Source organism: Lygodium microphyllum, chromosome 16 (genome assembly GCF_053477565.2).
Source record: "Lygodium microphyllum isolate KBCC chromosome 16, Lygodium_microphyllum_v1.1.10, whole genome shotgun sequence".
NCBI classification, from domain to species: domain Eukaryota; kingdom Viridiplantae; phylum Streptophyta; class Polypodiopsida; order Schizaeales; family Lygodiaceae; genus Lygodium; species Lygodium microphyllum.
The window spans coordinates 76,487,064-76,508,916 of NC_141150.1; the positions used below are offsets into that span (position 1 = coordinate 76,487,064).

Consider the following 21,853-nt stretch of genomic DNA (forward strand, 5'->3'; position numbering starts at 1 on the left):
TGAGGAGGACCCTTGTGAGGGCGACTTGAGGAAGGTAGATTAGGTTGAGAAGGGGGTGTATCTGAGCTAGTAGATGCTCCAAGGGGCTGAACACGATATGGGGCTCTAAGCGGAAGCTTATTTGCTACTACCTTAGACCTAGGCATCTTTCCTGCACAAGAGATGTGAGAACAAAATGAATAAGGTAGAAAGTGAAACCCTCTTTTATATAACCCTAAACTGTGAGACTCATTCACATAAATGTACACTCTCTCTTTCTCTCTTAAACTATGAATTGCATTCACACTGACTCACATTGTTCATCTTACTATCTTAGCTCTTTTCGAACCCATTTGCTACCTTGTCGAAGCCTTGTTTCTAGCCACTTAGCATGGTTTTCTTTTGCACTTGAGGCTTCATAATGCACTCTTTTAGTGACACAATGTGATTCCATCATGTCTGTAGCTGATTCATTAGCACTTTCATTTGCTCTCTTTTGTGAGTGTTTAGCTTCATCCGCTACTATAATCCTATACCACCAATCTAGCAATTGGATCATTGGATTGCTACCATTCACCCCTCCACCATAATCAGTTTTTCTTTGGTATGCACCATGCGCTATCCAATGTGAATTTTCCATCCCTTGTGTGGACCAAATTCCGATGCTTCCCTTTTCTGCAAAGTATGGCCCATGTGCCTCAAGGATATGCTACAAAGACACATCACACATGAGTAAAACTATGCTCAATAGTTTACACAATTCATACAATTTTAAAATATTAACTTAGTACGCACCATGTAATGTGTGATAGAGCTTTTGCCCCATGCTTCCACCATGTTTTCGTAGAAGCTATGCATAGCATTGATAAATTCTTGCTTATCTTCATTGTTAAACACCATCTTGCGAAGTAAGGGAGCCAATTTGTTAAGACTTATCCAAACCTTAGCTTTGGCCAATCTTGTTTTTCCTCCATTACTTCGATCAGGAACTGCAAAATGTAACTTTTTCCACCCATCGTAGTCCTGCTGCCTACGAACCATGACATTCCCTTCCTCATTGATGGGTACTGAGAGAAACTTCCTAGCCTTTGCTCCTCCAAAGCAAGGCTTTTTTGGCAAGTCACCAGATTTTCCTGATCTCTTCTCATCTTTTTCAATCGTCACTTGATGCTTGTGTAGCCCAATTTCTAATAGCACTCGCTCCACATTCCTACACGTTGCAATGGCTTCTTTTTCTGGTTGCATCCTATAACCAAAGCAAATGTATTCGTATACAAGTTTCTCCATGATTCTGACAAAAGCGTGCAATGAACAAATGTGAATACGATCCAAGGGAATGTTGAAGATGGGCTTCCAAGTGGGATCTTGTCTATTGCGTGTCGGTGCAGCACTTGTCACCTTTTGCCAGTTCTTCTTTCCGTCCTTTCCTTCCACCCTCTCTGACAAGCAATATTGGCATGGATTCTTTGTATTTGCACCATTGGAGATTCCACACATGCATTTTAAAGTTTTCAAGTCTCCTGCAAGATGCCATTCAACCAAGTGTTGACCATACCCTTCAACCGAGAGCATCTCACCATGTTCCTAACTATTAATGATGCTTGGAATGCTTGTATGCATAAAGAATAGCTGCAACATCTCAAATGTTTCCTTAGGAACTTCAAATGCAGCGAGCCACCACACACGGCCCTCAAATTGAACACTAAAGTTCACTGGGTTGTTCTTGTTGAATTGTAAAGCTCTATTCATCAGAGTTATACTAAATCTTTCAAGCTTTACTCCTTTGACGACCTCGCTTTCATCTAATTTTATAACAAACTGCAATTTATCATTACATTCCTCAACAGACATATTGTAGTACATTACCATTGCCGACTGCACCTTGTTCAAATCTAAATAGTAATTATTGAGTTTGGTGAACTTCACCTCATATGCATTTTTGGTCCCAACCTGGTGTTTCCACACATTGAACATGCATGGGATCTCCTATCAACTCCAAAACCTTTGTATTAAGTTGCCGTCGGGCCTCTATTAACTTTGAAGGTTGAGGAAGAGGCACGATTCTATTTCTCTTCAGCACACGATCAAACCCAGCCTTCACACCTTTGAATATCTTTGAGTAAGTCGTTATGCTAATGCCGGCCCTGTCACAAATAGATTGTGCATCCATAGTTGAGAACTCATTTGACACATCTTTTAATGTGCACTCAATCACCTTTTCCTTCAGAGCCTTAAACTTACGATTGCTCAAAGCGTTTTCCAATGTACTTGCCTTCAGCAATCTACTAATACACGACCCAACCTCACCCTCACCTAGGTTCTCTTTCTAAGCTACCTTACATGCTTTGATACGCCACTTCCACTGGCCACTATTCACAATTAACTCATTGATTGGCTTCTTCTTTCATTTGTGCTCCTGTGTTAGCTTGATGTTGATCTTTCTCAAGTCGTCCAATTGTGCCTTTGCCTCCTCATATGAGATACCAATGTCATGGATAGTATCCAATTTTACTATTAATAGAAACGGGGTGCCTACTTGGTTGCCACAAGAGGTAGAGTGGAGATGCACAGAGAGGCACACAAAGGTGCCAAGGGAAAGGAGGGCGTAAGTAATCCACTCTATTAATGAAGGTTGCATAAACACAGAGAAGAGGTCACAATAGAGCCATGAGAGAGTATAGATATGGGGAGAAATAGCTTAGAGGGTAGGGATGTCCAAGACTTTTCATATTTTAGATATTTCTATTTTGCCTCCAAAAACATCTCCAAAAAACACGAAATTTGACTAGTTGGTTAGTTTTTTTACCAAAATCTAGGATATAAAAAATCCCCAAAATATCTTAAAATGAACTTTTAAAATTTCATTTTCATTGTTCTCGATTAAAAAATCAATTACCTCATATCTACTAATCATTTTGCATTGAAAACGAAGCACCACACTCCCATAACTAACTCCTTTTTTAATATAAAATTTGGTTGAAAAAGACTTCTTGAATGAGGAGAGAGAAGGAATCTCAGTATATCTTTGTAGATAATATAAAAAAGGCAAAATGAGATTGCAAAAGTGGAGAGAGAGGAGGGTTATTTTACTATTCTTCTCTCCTCTTTTCCTTGTTTTAAGGAGAGAGGGGGGGCTAAAAGGTCCATTTGTGAGTCCATTTTTTTCCTAATGAAAGTATGTTTTACATTAGAAGAGCATGCCTAAGTTTACTACTTTATGAGTATTAGCTATCGTTAGCAATTATACATAAGAGGTTATGTATACGTGTACTAGCGTTTGTTTATTATTTACTATCCCATCTAAAATCTAATATAGCCTTACTATCTACATCCTATAGTATTTACATTCATGTATGTGCTAGAGAGAGAGAGAGAGAGAGAGAGAGAGAGAGAGAGAGAGAGAGAGAGAGAGAGAGAGAGAGAGTGTGTGTGTGTGTGTGTGTGTGTGTGTGTGTGTATGTGTGTGTGTGTGATAAAACAAGATGAACAATAGTCTAAGTAGACCAATTCAAATGAAAAATTAAATTAGTGTCCAAGTAGGATCAACTACATTTTCTTAATCCCACAAGGCCATGCTAAAGTTACAAGAATAGTTACAATGCATAGAATAAGGAAATACACACAAGGGGGACAAACATCGTCTATTACGTGCAAAATTGAATAAGCTGATAATTAGTAAGGACTAATTAATCAAGCTTATGTTGTAGATGTTATTGGTGGCATCTTGTTTTGCTATCCCAATTACCCCCTTAGCCATGAGATTGTTTCAATCATTTCCATTTGTCAAAACCCAAATGGGTAGTAGTTAGGGCATGGAATGGAGTAATAAAAAGTAGTAGCAGGTTTGGGGCATGAGTGTAGAGAAGTCAAAGCTATTTGTAGGCATGTGGCCATAAAGGAAAGTATGGTAAGAGCCAAACCATTATCCCATCAAAAGGAGGGGTAAAGGTTTCAAAGGCTACATTCTAGTAAAAATCCCTTGGATGGTTAATCTATGGTTACATGATCAATAGAGCATCGCCATTTTGTTTAATTATGCACTAGACTTGACACGAACTACCTACTTTCTTAGATCAAAACGATTAGATCTAGTAATATCCTTGTTATCTAAAAAGCCATACTTATTACATGGTATGAAAAAACATTCATAAGTTGAAGGCATACATTAGTATTCAGCAACTCAAACATAGTTATCTATACATAAGGTCAAAAGTTCCATTCAAAGAAGACAAGCATGGTTTTAAATCCTAAACTAGTAGCACCAACCTTCATAATTTTAAACATAATTAAGAAGATCCACATAGGGACTTAGAAATAAGCCAGGGTTGGGAATTTGCATTAATATGTAAAAGAGATACCTTCATTTCGTAGACTAGTAGCACCAACCTTCATAATTTTAAATCCTAAACTAGTAGCACCAACCTTCATAATTTTAAACATAATTAAGAAGATCTACATAGGGACTTAGAAATAAGACAGGGTTGGGAATTTGCATTAATATGCAAAAGAGATACCTTCATTTCGTAGACTTCATAGTATTGTAAAAGAAATACCTAAATTGGGAAATTGCATAAGGTATAAGAAAATCCAGTTTACTTGGCCCTCATTTCCATGGAATCATTGAAACAAGTAATGTAACCATGAAAATTATCATGACACCATCAATCATAAAGGGTAAATAGTTTCCCTATCAAAAAGGGCCCTAAATTTAGCTCCATCAATTCCAATCAATATAACAAATCCACCACATGTTAATTTAAATCAGTAAGAGTTATCCAAAGCTATTAGCCCTTAAAATTCGTTCAATAATAATAATAATAATAATAATAATAATAATAATAAATAGATTATCAAAATAATCTTTCCACATATAGCAATGTTAAAGAGCCACAAAATGGCATGCAGATTCTACTTAAATTCACAAATTGATACATTAGAGATGCCCACATGAGGCATAATAGACCCAACATAGTTCATAGTTCAATTCCCATCATTATTACATCCTATAATCTACACAATAAATAATTAGGATTTGAGTTGAAGCATAAGCTAGCACAAGAACCCATGAGCATTTAAAAATGCTAGACGTAGTCAACCAATGCAGGACATGTAGTATCCATATGAAGGAGAATGGACCAACAAAAAAATCAAACCAGAATGAAGATTTTGTGAGGTAGCTAGAGAGACATACCATTTGCCAAATGGGATGGGCCTAAAGTACGATTGATCATGATGTAGGGTGAAACTATAGCTTTATTGCAAGCTAGACTAAGGATCAATTGCTAGCAATAACATCCATCCAAGGTATTAATGAAAAGGATCTAATCTAAGATTTCTTACTAGACAAAATACATGGCCAACAATAAGGCATCTGGTTACTAACAGGAAAACACAAAGGGGTAGCAAATTGAGCCTTGAGGCAAGGTAGCTCCATGAAGACAACAAGTATGAAAGAAGGAAAATGGAAGTAAACCCTAACTATAGGGATTTGAATAGAGAAATTAGGGTTTTTCTTGGGTAATTACAGTTATCTATGGGAAACTTAGTGATCACACCATGTGTCAAAGCTAGGAATTATTGCCCAACATGCAACAAGTTTTATAGGTTAAACTAAATCAATTTACAATGAAGAAATTATATAGACATTTGATTAATATTTGATAGAAAACAACCTTTCCAAACCAAGATTATACAAAGGTCATTCTATCTCCTCATATTATGTGGAGAAGTAATGTTGTAGAATGGTGACTTATGCATACAAACCTTGGCTTCAAAAATCTGGAGTCAAAGGATAGAGATGAATATGTTGCTAGAAGTACACCATAAGAAGCTTTTCCACTTGAGAAAGTTTTATTGCACCTAATTTATTGCAAAAAGGGTCCAAAAGGATGTGCCCATAGCCCAAAATGCTAGGTGGCACCCATATTCTGTCTGTCTATCTATGTGCAAGGGGGAGGGAAGGGGATGTGGGGTGTGGGTGCATGGCTATGTGGGTAGGTGGGTGGGTGGGTGTGGGTTCATGTGTATAGTGATTTCTAAAGTTCTCAAATGTTCATATGTATAGACATATGCAACCATGCATATAAGCAAGTAAGGTGCTATTTATAAATGTGCATTTGTTTGTGTGATCCTAAGCATGTAACATGTATGTGCTTATTTGTACTACTATGTATGCATGTGTATGTTACCAAATAGTGACTAAAAAGGTTACCAATGTTTGTATATGTGAATGTTGAAAATGATAAGAAGACATACTTGAGATATTAGGTATTATTCACTTCGTAATGGACAATAAGATGTGCCAATTTTATGAGAACACAACAATGTAACAAAAACCCAAGGGTCTACCCTAAAAAAACAACATTTAGATGAAGATTGATGTGGTTTATAGTTTTCACATGTTCTTGTATGACCTGCAAAACATTCGGATTGCTGTGAGACAAGTCATCTGTGTTGAAGAGTGGTTTACAAGGCTAATGAGGATTGTACTTTGATGCCCAACTCCAAATGTTGAGTATAGAGTATTCAATAAGCATTGTATTTGTATAGGCACGGCCTTAACATTATTATCATGAATGTGTGTGTTGATTTAGGCCACATTCTCGACTTGCAACAACATGATGACAATAGTGGTCACAATCAAAATCTCCATTTATGAATTGTGATTTCACAAACACTATCATGTTGCCCCAACTCTTGCATGTCTCTAAAATTGTGAAGTGATCGGTACAAAGCAATGTGAATAATTAATATCAAGATTAGTGCTCAATACTCATTCAAGAAGCTTGTGAATAATCATAGTTCTTCATGTCAATTTGGAAATTTATATTAGAATATTTCCCATATTTGCACATTAATGTATACTAAATTAACCATTATATTAGACTAGACCTAATTGAGATTGGTGTTATTGCAAGTAATTAAAGCATGAGGGTAATGGCACCACAAAGCTTGGGATGAAGCCCTACTCAAACATTTTAGAAATTGCCACATTCTTCAAAGGGTATCCAATAAAGCACCAGACCTTTCAAGCAAATGCTACCGATATCCAAGAAAGTGGTGTTGTAACTAGCACTAAGGAGCTTCTGTGATATAAGCTTGTGCTTTATAATGGACTTGCAAGCAAAGGTGGTGCCAAACTAGCATTGATCAAATGGTAAGCCCAACAAAAAAAAAAAAAGTAATAAGAAAAACCTAGTGAAGCAATCCTGCAAGGCTAAATGATTAAGTCAAATCAATTTATTTGGAGGAATGAATAAAATAATCACCAACAAAACAAGACACCAAATCTATCCTAGAAAGGCAGGTCTAGGGTATCTACTCTACTAGATTTTGTATGCAAGCACAAGCATGTGTTCTATGGAGGATTAGAGAAGCCAAACATTGTAAATTGTTTGTTGTTCTCTCCTTTCATGGACCGTTAAGTTCACGGCACCTCTAATGTGGACACAAAAGATACCCTCGTAGTCTCCATTGAGACAAACCTTGCATGGATTGTATATGATCTTTCATGGCTCATAGCTAAAATATTGCCCAATGTAACAACCCTGTCTACCTACAAACTCAATGCCTCTTCATAGAAATGGCAAGTAAGGTTGATGGAAATATGTCAAAAGGATTTATGGTGCCACTAGCTCAACATGACAAAAACCTCTGGGGCAAGAACGTCATTTGAGATTGCTAGAGTTCAAACCAATCAAGCCTCCACTCATATAAATTGGTGTTCCTTGGTGGTCACAATTTCAAACACTTGCTCTATAACCTTCCTTCTCTAGCCACTCTATTTGCTTCCTATTGCTTCTACCCAATTCTCAAGCCACTCATTTTGCCCCCTCTTCCTTCTAAAACCAAATAACAATAATACCATCCTAAATCCCAATAAGTCCCCTTTCCTTAATTTGAATCAAATTGAGCATATTCTCAACTTGCCTTCACAAATCAAGGTAACTCGTACTGTACATACATCTTCTCAACTTGCCTCTGGTATTTGACATACAATGAGGTGACTTTTTTACATCTAACTTTATATTCTTATTCAAAGGTTTTCTCGCAAGGCCTTTCAAAGAGATGCGGGTTGATGAGAGCATAGAAATACCAAATTTACCATTTCTTTGAGTACAGCCTCAACAAAATCTTTAATCAAACATGTTTTCCTTATGTTTAGTTTGGGGTTAACAAGTCCTTCAACGATATATCAACAAAGGGTTCTTATTCAAAGGTTTTCTAGCAATATCTTTCAAATATGTGGGTTGATAAGATCATAGAAGTACCTAACTTATCATTTCTTCTTCATGTAAAGCCTCCAAAATCTTTTAATAAAAAATGTTTCCTTGTGTTTAAGGTCAACAATTCCTTCAATGATATATAAATTGTCAGGGGCTCGACCTTGAGTTATTGACTATTTCCAACATGATTTGAACTTACACATAAAAGGCAAACCATCAGAGCCTACTACAAAAGCAAATGGGTGGTTTCCTTGAAAACATACCCACAAATGCCAATATTCCCAATGTATTTACAGAATGACAAAAATCTTGAAGAAAATACTGTTGTGCCGAGTAAGTTTATGCAAGCATTAGATCATTCCAAACAATTTTGTATAAATGAGCCACCTTTAGCCAAACTTTCTACTTGCATAAACTTATCACCCTTACTTGAAAGTTGAAAATTTATTGCCTACTAGGAATATGAATCCTTGCTTAAAACTATGGATAGTTGTGTGGATCTGCCTACCTATAAACTCTTTGATTACTCAAAAGACCTAGCAAGGTTCACAACCCTAATTGTAAAAGATACTCAAAATGATCAAAAACGTACAATTTGATGGCATTTGGAAACTAGTGAAGTTATTCAAAGCTTAATCTTGTTTCTTTGAATGTCTGCCATGCACAGTATCTTAGCTTTAAAAATAGTAGAGCTTACACCCCATCTATGGACGTGGCATACCAAAGCCACCATCCTTGTTTGTGGACAGACGTTGAGCTTTTACACTTTGTAACTTAGAACAATATCCAAAAGGGTAATTATAAATGTAATTTAAGGTTTCAAAGCCTACCTTCAGACCTTTGTGAAAGAGCTTTACAAGCTTTGGACTACATTCAATATCATTGTTTCCAATCGAACACTTGCAAATAAAAAGATGTACATGCATACCTTTGGTGGAACGTTTTAGCTCTCAATGACCCATCTCCCCTTAGCACAGACCTTAGAGGGTTGTTACCTTGTGCTTTTAGCCCAACTCTTTAAATGTGATTGGTTGTTTTTTCATAAGATCTCTCATCTCCCTGGAGCTCAATGATCGAAGATGGCTTCACAACTGGACTGTGAGATCAATTCATCCTACTATTGAAACTGTGCATTTGTCAGACTAAGAAGCCAGACAAATGTCCACAGAAAAATGTCATGTCAGACAAATGTCACAGACGAAAGTCATGTCAGACTGCAATAGAGTAAATGCCACTTCACCAAGTTCAACTGCTGCTATTTTATCACGACCAAAAACCATGTAACAGTTTGGAAGAAGAAAAATTTTTTGAAAGGATCGTATCATATCCAAACTGTGAGAGAACATTGTCAGCATAGGACATTGCATGCACCTTCCATGCTTGCACATCCGAAGAACCCCTCAACTACAAGAATGCAATTTTGACAAATCTGTCAAAAACTGCACAATTTCATCCTTGTGTGACACTTTTACAGCACAAAACGTGAATGTGCATGTGCAAGCTTATGCACAGGCTTATTGAAGGCTTGTTCTCTACCATAAGGGTGCAATAGAGTATATTATCTTAACTTATTCATGACCACTTCTAGGCGCACACCTGATAGAAATCATCTTTTTGTAGATGAAAAGCAGAACTACAAACTCACAGGAGTAAGCTTCTGCTGTAAGCCCATTCATGTAATTTCGACCCTGATAGAATTCATCCTGTAAACTAACACACTTGTTATAGATTTAAAGGACATGGTGTTGAAATTATGAAACTAACATACAAAGTAGAATGCAGAATTAAGAGACGCATTTTCCTAGCTCACAGGAGTAAGCTTCCACTGGAAGGTGATTCGTGTAATAGCTTCAACAAGGGAACCTTTCTGGAAATCTTGTAAGCTGACATAATTGTTGGTTTTTAGAAGACATAATGTTGAAATTATGATACAAAAGCAATCCATGAAATAGAATGCAGAAAGAATCAGGACACAGCTTCTTTATCTACAAAGCTCTTCCCTATACAACTCATGGTTCTATTCCAATAAGATCCATAAAGTAGAATGCAGAAGAATCGGGAAAAAGCTTCTTTATCTACAAAGCTCTTTGCTATACAAGTCATGGTTGTATTCCAATAAGATCCAGTTACAAAATGGCCGTGTTGCAGGCCGATTGGTCTTATAAAAGGCTTCTGCATAACATCAAGAGTGATATATCTCACTTGTCCCTTCCCTTGAGCTATCTCTCGAGTTTCAGTAAAGCTAATCAAGGCAAACCACAGTGGTAAGAAGCAAGTTTTGGCCGCCAATGAACTACCTCTCAATTCAAAACTTGCTCGAAATTGGTTTTCACACTTACATGGTGTGGAACATTCAATGCATCCTGTGATGCTTCAGAGATGATTCGAAGCCTGCACTCTTGAGAATACACTGTACTACTACACTTTCATCAAGCTTTAACAATTGACACAAATGTGCCAGCCTCACATATGTCACAGCAGAAATCTTTACACAGCCGAACAACTACCAGGTGCAAGACAAGATGAGCAAGCTTCACACAACACTTTCACACAGCTGTTTAAGCCATGCATTTCCAGCAGCATCTCTTTCAAGGTCACTTTTCAACTTGTTGAGTTCAGAAGCAACATCCTTATACTCCATCTTATCTAGAGGAAGAGAAGCAAAATCTTCAAGAAATTTTCGCGCTCGTGCTGCACCCCACACTGCATCATCTGGTCCACACACACGTTTGCGCTTTGTTCCAACCTGCTGACCGCAAAATCCATTACTGAACTGTCTTACCACTGAAAAACTAGTACTGGAACACAAAAAGCAACAGGCTCCACTTGCATTCACAGGCCAGAAAATACTACAATTTTTACAAAGCCCCCAAATCTAATTTTTATTTTTGCAACTGTAGACAAGGCAATTACAAAAGAAACTTGAAAAGTTAGTTGCTGAAACTTTACTTCTTCCTTGGCACTATCTTCTGTTCTTGGAACGTGTGAAAAGTCTTCCAGCTCATCAGCTTTCTCTCTTGCAAGAGCAACCACACTTTCAGGGAAATGAGCAAACTCTGCTACATGAATACCAAAGCTCTGATCACAGGGCCCTTCCTCAACCTGTCATACAATCAAAGATTCTTCACACAAATAACTCTAGCCAAGATAAAACTCAAAATCTGCTGTTTTACCTATTAGCAAATAAAAGACACTAGACTCAAGAACAGTAGATCACCATATTGACACCTAGGTCTCAATACCATCAACACTGGCACAATCCAGTATGGACTTGAACTTTTAGAGAGGCCACTATTGCCAAAGAAATGAACTAAGAGAAGTTGCATACCTTGTATAGCATGGTCAGTTTCCGAGATGCATTGTCAAGGTGAGCTCTGACATGATAGTTTGCAACCCCTACTGCCGCTACTTTATTAGAACCAGAAGCCAAAGGGGCTTCTTTGGTTTCAAGAGCAGTGAGCTCATGAAAATGCGTTGCAAATAGAGTGGGTGCTCGTGTTACCTCAACCAAGTGTTCGCATATGGCCCAAGCCAAGCCTGCAATGTGGCGAACAAAAAATGCCTGTCAGTTTAGACTACTTAGCAAGACTCTGCACATCATTACTAATCATCCCCATTCTGAATAGTCTTTAGAACTTTAGTACAGAAGCTTAACTCTGCCAAGAACAGCTTATGATGCTCATAACCCCAGTAAACCAAGTAGTTTACCAAGTGTCCAACTTCACATCTAAAAATTGCATCTATAGTACGGATCCTGTTACTTTGCCTGACATTGAAAAATCTAATTCAGCTGAACATAACATTTTATGCATTCTAAGTCTGCAGATGTCACATGGTTTGGCTGGTTGATTTGGTTTGCTGAAGTTGGCCAAATCTGCATGTAATCCCGCTGTGGGTGGAGAGAGAAAGAAATGGAGTAAGAGCAACGGCTTATTATACTAGGAATGCCAGCTATGCCATCTAGAGGAAGAGAATAGGAGCAATACCATCTGCAAATGCCCAATTTATCAAGAGATCCAAGGGGTTCTACTGCCTCCATTGAGATACTTTTGGTCTACTCTTCCATATCATGGAACTCCCTAACCAGAGATGTCTCAAGCTCTTCCTTTCAAGCTTTGGAGATCAGCACGCAGCATGTGTCCCCATCCAAGATGTCCATCAAAAAAGGAACTTATTTCTTTTCTTCAAGTGTATCCTTTCTGTGAAGCCCTGTGTGAACTGTACACTGCCCATGTGTGAAATCTTAGAAGCAATCAAGTGCAGGCCATGCAATTAGCCAGGTCAGATAGGTTTGAAATCAGACCATTGCAGCCACTTAAGAATATAGAAAAGGGCTATATCATTGAAGATTGTTCTCCCCATGGCTCATGAGCCCCATGTTATATCATTGACAGGGGTTAGGGTCTCGGATACCCCCGTGGTTAGGCCTCTAGGATGGGGACACATGCTGTGTCCGGATCTCCAACCTAACTCCAGAGCCTGACCAAAGAGACAGAAGAGGCACTTGCTTGGCTACCCCATGCTACTACCTGAGACATGGAGCAGAAGTAACACACAACATACAGTGACAGTTCATAGAGCACAGGCTATGTAAATAGCCAAGTTGGACAGGTTTGAGATCAGCCCATCACAGCCACTTATAGTCCATAAAAAAGGGCACTTGTTTCTTTAGCTCAAGTTTATCCTTTCTATGATGCCCCATGTGCATATATACACTGCTCATGTGTGAAAACTTGTGCACAATCAAGTGCAAGTCATGCAATTAGCCAGGTCAGGCAGATTTAAGATCCAATCGTTGCAGCCACTTGAGAATATAAGATAGGGCTATATCATTGAAGATTGTTCTACCCTGGTGAGCCTCATGTTGCATCATTGACAGAGGTTAGGGCCTCCTCGATATCCCCATGATTAGGACCTCCTGGATGGGGGACCTCCTGGATGGGGGCACATACTGTGTCCGGATCTCCAAAGCTTGATATCATTACACCAACCATCCCCCTTGGCACGATGATATCAAGCTTTGGAGATCCAGACACAGCATGTGCCCCCATCCAGGCGGCCCTAACCATAGGGATTAATATTAAGCATTTGCTTGGCTACCCCATGCCTCTACCTGTGACATGGGGCAGAAGTAAAACATGACGTACAGCAACAGTTCATAGAGCACAGGCCACATTGGACAGGTTTGAAATTGGATCATTTCGGCAATTTACAGTCCATAAAAACGGCCACTTGTTCCTATTGTTCAAGTTTATCCTTTGTACAACTTCCCGTGTGACATATAATCACAGCTCATGTGTGAAATCTTGAATGCAATAAAGCAAGCCAAGCGATTAGCCAGGTCAGGTAGGTTTGAGAGCAGACCATCGCAGCCACTTTACAATATAAAAAAGGGCTATATCATTGAAGATTATTCCCCCCACGTTGAGCCACATGTGGGAGGCATTACTGCCCATGTGTGCAAAAGTTTGCACCATAGTCACACCTTGAGCTGTGTGCACTTGAGACACCCCCATTGTGTGCTTGGATTGTCAGCCTTTTCTGCAATCTTGTAAAGAGACTTATCACCCAAGAACAGGGTACTTCAATCAGCAGGTGCAGAAAAGCTATTGCATAATGCAGCCCCCAAAATACTGACCACAATCATGAATTGGGTTAAAGGGATTTGTGTCTGATCATGGAGACATTACAGCCAAATCCAACAAGGTTATCTTTTCTGTAACACTTAACATTACAATGAGCTTAGTGCATCACCATGAATTTTCAGCCTCACAATCCCTAGAGTAGAAGAGCCATACTGGTTACAAACATTAGACCTTAGCAATGACTTTATCACATTCTTTTAAAGCCACTTCTGGTAGATAGAGATCTTGCGACGCATTGGACCACCAGATGCCATTCCAATTAGTTTTGTGTTCTTGCTGAAGCCATCTAAATCCTCCTGCCTCATCTTTGTGCCTCCTTCCAGCAATTGCTATCATATACATCTAATCAGGAAGAGTCTCAACCAAAGACATGTAGGCACCCCTGGCTATTACTGCTTCAGATAATTCTTTTACCAAGACAACAGGTTCAAACAAGTTAGGTGAAATTTCCCCTAGGATCCAACATACACATGAGACATGACAAAAGCCAAATAGCAAAGAACATAAAGGAAATAGACATCAGACTCACCTCCCAGCCATAGAACCAAAGGGGTCACTCCCAAGCCTAGGAGCTAGTAGCAACCAGGTCACGACCACATTCCAAGAGCTGCTTTACCATACCACCAACCCACACTATCCCCATTTGCAGACACACCGGCCTACAGGCCAAGAGTCCAAGAGCGGTGATCGCACAATGATGCGCACAATAGAACCTTGAGTCTTATAAATAAAGTTCTCATGGCTACGGACACACAGAAAATGGGAGTACATAGCTCGACCAATTGCTGCTGCATACGTACTCCCCATTTTTCATTTGTGCCCACAGCCATGAGAACTTTGTCTCATCAAATTACGCCTCTAGTCTGGCCTTGCTTCAAGTAATTCTTTCACCAAGACAATGTGTTGAAATAGGTGAGGCCTCTGGTCCCACCTTGAGAGGAGAAAGAACAGCACCCTGATCCTCGTTGGCTAAGAAATTAAACCGAGTATACCTGAAATGATCGTGATGTAAAGCAACACTTTTGGTTGCGTCCTTTTCTTCCTATAGGAATTCTGCACGATAGCTATCATTGGAAAGGGATGGTGAAACCACAGATAATGATTTAAAAACTTTTACAGCTTGAAATGCCTAATGACAGCCGATTTAGTGAGCCTATATTTTCTCGACAAAATGTGGCGGCCAACCTACAGAAATAAGTAACCCCCTATTCTGTATCAAACCTATGCAACTAAACGGAGCACTTTCAAGAAACCCATCAAAGAGACTGACTTGCAGGGAGATCAGTAGTTATTGTTAAATTAGTATCAGTAACACAAGCTAAAGTAGTCAGATATCTACACACAGTAAGAGGCAATTCATTACCAAATCCATCATAGGTAGATGTGCCCCTCCCTAATTCATCAATAATTATTAATGACTTGTCTGTTGCTGCCTTGAGAATTGCTGCTGTTTCCAGCATTTCAGCCATGAAAGTTGACACTCCCCGCAGCTGCAAAATGGAACAGGAAACTTGCATAAGTTTGATGTACTTAACAGACTTAAACTTATAAAAGTATTTGATAATGTTCCAATCAACCATGCTCAATCTAGCTTGATATATTTAGTTCAATTCCTAATGAGACCAGATGTACCACCTGGCAATCTCCAGCTCCAACTCGAGCAAATATAGAATCACGGACACTGATTGTTGCAAATTCACACGGCACAAAGCACCCTACTTGTGCCATAAGAACATTTACTCCCACCTGATCAACCAAGAGCTATCTGAGGACTTGAGATGTGGATAGCTAAATGACAGTTATGTACAACCTAATAACATCAGCTACATGGCAATCGTCTGAATAAGTGTCTGGTCATGCAACGCAGCCTGCAGGCAAACAGTAGCTACAAATGGAAGCAGATGAAACAACCTGACGGATAAAAGTAGATTTTCCACCCATGTTTGGACCAGTGATTATCTGAAACCAGCTTTTACCTCGTACCTGATGATTACACAAACAATTAATAAGGTCTCCCATTGACCTTACCTGCATATTACTATGTAAAGACTGCAATTATGCAATACAAACGGTGCCTACCAGATGGCAATCATTTGGTATGAAACTCACACCCTCTTGGGCTTCCACACACGGGTGCCTGCTGCCTTTCAAAACAATGTCTCCTTCGTCCTAATCACAAAAAACAAATAGGTATACATCTCTCCTTTCTTTCATAATAGGTTCTCTCTCCTTTTTTTTTCATGAAGAGGTTCTCTCTCTCTCTCTCTCTCTCTCTCTCTCTCTCTCTCTCTCTCTCTCTCACATAGGTAATTGTATTAATTACGAAAAAAGTACAAGATTACAAGATGCCAGATGGCTCTAGGCCATCATGCATAGACTCAACTTTCTTTTACGAAGGGTCAGATGACTAAAAGAGTACAAAAGTCACAGCAAAGAAGTAGCAGAGATTGCTGTATGCCAAGGGACCAAGTCCTCCCTAGAAAGGAGATCAGCATTCTGAATAAGGTCCAATAGCTAATGTAGGAGACCTTTCAACTTAGCAAGGTGCATTTACAAACTAGATGCAGAACCAAAAACAAAAGCATTCTGAGTTGTCCAATCATGCCAACAGCCCCAAAAACGGAGGAATGGAAACATAATTTCATAGGTCATTGTGCCAAAGTAAGGTATTTGGGCCGAGCAAAGACCTAATCAAAGGGGCATAGTGACATGCCAATCACAGCCCTCCAAATAGTAGACAATAGGGACTAGATTTTCCGCACAAAAGGGCACGAAAGAAAGAGGTGCTGAGAAGATTCCGCACTAGTGAGGTAGGAAAAACCAACCCTCCATGATAGTCATTTTCCACCAATCCCAAGATTTATGCAAGCCCCAAACAATATTGGCCTTAGCAACCAGCCAAGGGTGGTCCTTAATCATAAGGTGATACACTTGATTAGCGAAGACTTTTCTAGATGGAGTAGATCTGCAAGGTCCCAATCTTGCCAAGGACAAGCAAAATCAAGAGCAAGCAAAGGCTCTCTAAGCTACAATGTTGTCAAAGGGCACACAAGTCCCTATAACCTCGAGAAATGTGAAAAAGCCTCCGAGTGGTGTGAAAAGACATCAATCCCAAAGACTCACCAAAGTGACATCAAAAACTAAAGATAAGCCCATTGGTGCCATTCGACCAAATCTAGGATAAGCCTCTTGCTTCCCATCCCACAAAATCAGCTTGGACATTGCCAACAATTCCATCTAAAAAGAGTTAATGACCAAACGATCCTCCGCAAGGTGCCACTAGGCCTTTTGAAGAACCAATTTCCACGAGTAGACGAATTGAGTGACCGGGAAGGAAGAGGATAAGGATAAGGAAGCATCAACATTAAGAATCTACCACCAAGGACCACAATGGTCGTATTACCATGAACCATGCCTTGCTCTTCCAAAAAGAACTGGACGACAAAGACCCCCTAACCAGTGCACATGGCACAAAAGAGAGACCATCGAAGAACCACCTGAGTGTGCACATCCAAAATAACCCTACCACCCATACTTTTAGGAGTGCAAGTATAGCTCCAAGAGATCTACAAGATACCCACATGCAAAGTGTCCTTTTTCCATAGCATAAAGCAAATGTTTCCAATAAGAACCCTCAAGCTGGAGGCAATCCAAGGCAAGAGTGACAAAAAATAAGTGAGTCTCGGGAGCATGATGGGCTATGCCACTTTAAGGTGGACATAAAAAGGCCAAGCCTATGATTTCCAGTAAAGAAACTTCGCCTTCAATTTTTGAGAACTCTATTGCAACAATTGCTTGGGCAAAACATCAATGCCCAAGTGGTAACCTAGATGCCACATAACATTCCCATGGGGGATCACCATACCTTGCCATCGTAAAGACTACAAATTTGGTTCAATATAGCTAATAAGGTAAGATTTGGCTCCATTGATACGAAAACCAAAGGCATGTCCAAAAAGCTTTCACACATCCAATGCCTTGTGGAGGTTCTTTCATTCCACTTTGAGAATCATGAGCATGTCATTTGCTAACAATTGGCCCACAAAACGTTCACCAAAGGGAAGAGAGAGGCAAGTCAACTATCCCATGTCCACCAAATGACAGAGCATGGAGAGGACCGGATAGGTCACCAAGGGAAAGAACAAGGGGCTCGAAGAGCAACTCTGTCTAGTAGAGCATGCAAGAGTGAATGGCTCAGTGACCCCACCATTCAGCATGACCTGTTGAGAAACCCTTCACCCGCAGTTTGCGTTTTTACATTTCTGCATTTTGTGTTTAGGGTTTGCAGCTCCAAAAAGGGGCGCCATCCTAGACTGACTATGCCTATTTATAAGCCACTCTCTCACTCATTCTTCACGGCTGATTCATTCAGTCCGCCACCTCTTCTCTCTAGCCTCTCCACTACCCTCACACCCCTTCAAGAGGACATTGCGGTTCGTGGTTCGGCACCCTTGTTTCCTTGTATCACATTCACTCCATGATTCAGAACTTCATCATTCCATTCATCAGAGTCTCTTCTCTCTTCTCTTCTCTTCTCTTCTCCATGTTTGCCGAGTTCACTCCGTGTTCCTCCCCATAAACCCTATTGTCTCACTAGTACGTCATCTTTTGACAAACCCGCAAAAAGACATCTGTGTTGATTGTGTGTATCACATAGGACATGCGCAGACCAAAACCCATAACATGCATGAGCTCTACCACAAAAGACCCATCCAAATGATCAAAAGCCGTTTTGAGATGCAATTGAACTAGCACTACTTGCTTAGAGTGCTTCACATAGTCAATGACCAATTGGACTTTCAAGACATTGTGCAAGATATTCTGACCCTTGATAAATCCATATTGATTAAAAGGTGCAAAGGCCAAGGAGGTGCTTGTGGAGATGATTAGCCATACTTTATAGGATATTTTGTATATAGATCCCATCAAAGAGACTTGCCACCAATGTTTCAACATCAAGGGCAACGGCACTTTCGAAATCAACTTAATGATTCCCACCTTCCACGGGGCAAGCATAATTTCAATTTCCCAAACCTGTTGACACCTGACCCTTGACCAAGGCACAAAAAACTAAGCTAGCTTAGGTTGTCTACTAAGTAGGAGACAAAGAACCAAGAATGTCAAGGAAGTATTCTCGACACATATGCACAATGAACTACGGATCCATAACCATCGAGCCGTGCGCATATTGGAGACGCACCATATTCTCTCAAGCAAGAGAGGCATGCAAGCCTCGAAAATTTATGCAAATAACATAAAGCATCTTGATTCTTGTAAATTCTCAATCAAGCTTGGCAACTTGGGCTTGCTGGTATGATCTCAACTAGAACTGTTGAATGAGATTTGTCAACCTTATGGTCGGTGATAGCAAGAACGGATCATTTGAAGAATCAATTAGCAAGGAACGGACCACTGCTAGCATGGCTTTTAACAGTGTGTTGACGCTACCTACAAAGAGAAGCATGATGAATACCATAATGTCTAGCAACCCTCTGCACATTATGGAGCAATTGCTCAAAAGAGTCTATGTCCCCCAAAGGGGAAATAAGATGAATTGATACACAATGGAAGCCGTACCCAAAATTGTGGAAAAGGGGAAACAAGGTGGGAAAGCATGTCAAACTGCAAAGGGAAATGATCCGACAAAACATATTGTTACAACACCCAAATGTCCAAAATCTCTGGCAAGAAAGCACCATCGTGCATAGCATACATGCAATCCAAGCAAGACCATGTAGCAAAGTATTGTGCTAATTGAAAAGTAAAAAGTGAATTTGATGAGCGGAGCCAAGACTAAATGTTCTATTTCAAAACATCCATTTTCAAGTCATGCCATGCACATCTCTCAAGTGCATCCATCACTAAGTGCTCGGAGCTAAACTGCGAATGATGGACACGCATATTGAAATCTCCCATCAACACTCCTAGTCTACCAAGAGACAAGCAAGCTGCCAACCAATCCCACAAGTCCTGTCGTCTAGTAGAAGCAACAAAAATTACCATATACCAAGGGACCAAGTCCTCCATGGAAAGAATATTAGTGTGTTGAATAAGATCCAGCTAGTAATGTAGGAGACCTTTTAGCTTAGCAAGGTGTCTATGAACACTAGTCGTGGAATCAAAAACAAGAGTAATCTAATTATGCCAACAACCCGAGAAATGGAGAAAAGGAAATAGAATCTTCATATTTGGTTGCGCTAGAGGGAGTATTTGGGCTAAGCAAAGACCCATTCAAAGGAATGCAGTGACATGCTAACCATAGCCCTCCAAATATCAAACAAACAGGTCTTGATTTTCTAAGCCAAAGGGCATGAAAGAAAATGGTGGTTAAAAGATTCCACGTTGGTGAGACAAAAAGGTTGTTGCCATTCGAAATTCACTGTTTTGCAAGTGCCGCAATAAGAGGAAGCCCACCAACCATCATGCACCAATGGAAGACTTTACAATTATGCATTGTCTTGTTGAACCAACCCGGTCCTTAATCATAAGATGATACACTTGATTAGCTTAAGCCTTTTCCAAATGGAGTCAACCTGCAAGGTCTCAATCTTGCCATGGACATTCAAAATCAAGGGCAAGGAAGGGTTCCTTGGGCTACAGTGCTATCAAAAGCTAGTCCCTCCCTCCCCCCCCCCCCCTCTCTCTCTTTTTTTTTTCGTAAACCCTCTCTCTCTCTCTCTCGTAAAGATAATTTAATTAAGTAGTAAATATTTACATTAGACCATCAAGTCAACAAAGAAAGAATAACACAAATGAAAGTCTACGAAGACCCCAACACATAACAGAAAGAACAGCTAGTATGGAGCAAACAGTATCCAACCAAGGAGCAACAATGTCAAGAACCAAATAGGCTGACACCATAGAGAAGATCTACCATAACACTAAACCTCGAACACGGGTCACATGGCCATGAATGCCCGATACTGAATCAAAAATAAAGGCATTCTGAATACACCAAATATGCCACAGGGCTATCCATCTAAGGAAATGGAAAAGGCAGAAACAATCTGAATGCAAAGTAGACATGGAGATCATCTTTCCGATAATCCTTGAACGAGCTAATATCCGATGTTGAGTCGCCGAGAACCACACACGAGAAACAAAACTCTAAATGTCATGAGGACATGCATTTTAGAAACCTCACTTAACATGTGGATTAATTTTTAATCACATGGTTAAGTAAATGTTACACATGTGAGGTGTAACTAGGATTAAAGTAAATTTACGAGCCCGAGATCCGAGGAAATCACAAGATATTAAAGACAAAAGTTGCTATAAGATATGCCGCACAAGTACTTCGTGGTATCTAGTGCCAATTGTTGGCCTAGGTCATTCATTTGGCCATAAGTGTCAGTCGGTGACACTAGGGAAGTGGCGTTTAATGGTACCTAACGCCAATCTAATGATCAAAGATGACATAGAGACTTGGGAATGAAAGTTGTCCAACCAATTTAATTATTAGCCAGTGAGATCATTTTTCAACGCACCAAAATAATTATTAAATTAATTTTCAATATTTGCAGCCATTGGATGACCTTTTGAGGCAGCTAGGGATAGGAAAAGACCAATCAACAACAAATGACAGCATCTACACACTGTTGAGACAAGACAAGGTAGCAGTAGTAAATGACTGATTTTCTTCAGTTCTTTGCATCTACAAGCTGTTGAGACAAGGCAACAGCATTAAATGACAGATTTTCTTTAGTTCTTAGCAAAGAAAGTTTGAATTTTCTCTCTCCTCAGCATTCTCTCCTATCTCCCAACCTTTCTACAACCTTGCTCCGAAGATTACAACATTGAGATCAACAAAGGCTGAGAAATTTTATATTTCTCTGTTGTATACCCTAATCTGCAGCAAAAATTAGGGTTTAACAACAACCTCGAGAAGCGTGCCAAAAATTGAAAGCTCCAAGCCATGGATTCAATAGAACTGAAGTTTTTAGCCTATTCAAGTGGAGGATGTCACCACATGGTGATACTTTTTGCAATTGCTTTCCTTATTTA

At 39.6% G+C, this 21,853-nt stretch overlaps 1 protein-coding gene across 4 annotated transcripts in view; it reads right to left on the minus strand.

Annotated features, from left to right (window-relative positions):
- Window positions 1–10,249: 10,249 nt before the first annotated feature.
- MSH2 (MUTS homolog 2) overlaps window positions 10,250–21,853 on the minus strand; it is a 37,539-nt gene continuing 25,935 nt past the window's right edge. For 2 of the 4 annotated variants that reach the window (XM_087695961.1, XM_087695962.1), the window contains exons 7-13: window positions 15,929–16,018; window positions 15,761–15,832; window positions 15,485–15,595; window positions 15,213–15,339; window positions 11,533–11,741; window positions 11,154–11,306; window positions 10,250–10,950 (exon numbers count right to left, since the gene is read on the minus strand). In XM_087695961.1, coding sequence (XP_087552087.1) covers window positions 10,738–10,950; window positions 11,154–11,306; window positions 11,533–11,741; window positions 15,213–15,339; window positions 15,485–15,595; window positions 15,761–15,832; window positions 15,929–16,018 — 975 coding nt within the window. In that variant the 3' untranslated portion in view covers window positions 10,250–10,737. The remainder of the gene's footprint in view (window positions 10,951–11,153; window positions 11,307–11,532; window positions 11,742–15,212; window positions 15,340–15,484; window positions 15,596–15,760; window positions 15,833–15,928; window positions 16,019–21,853) is intronic. The other 2 variants (XM_087695963.1, XM_087695964.1) reach the window with 1 other exon arrangement.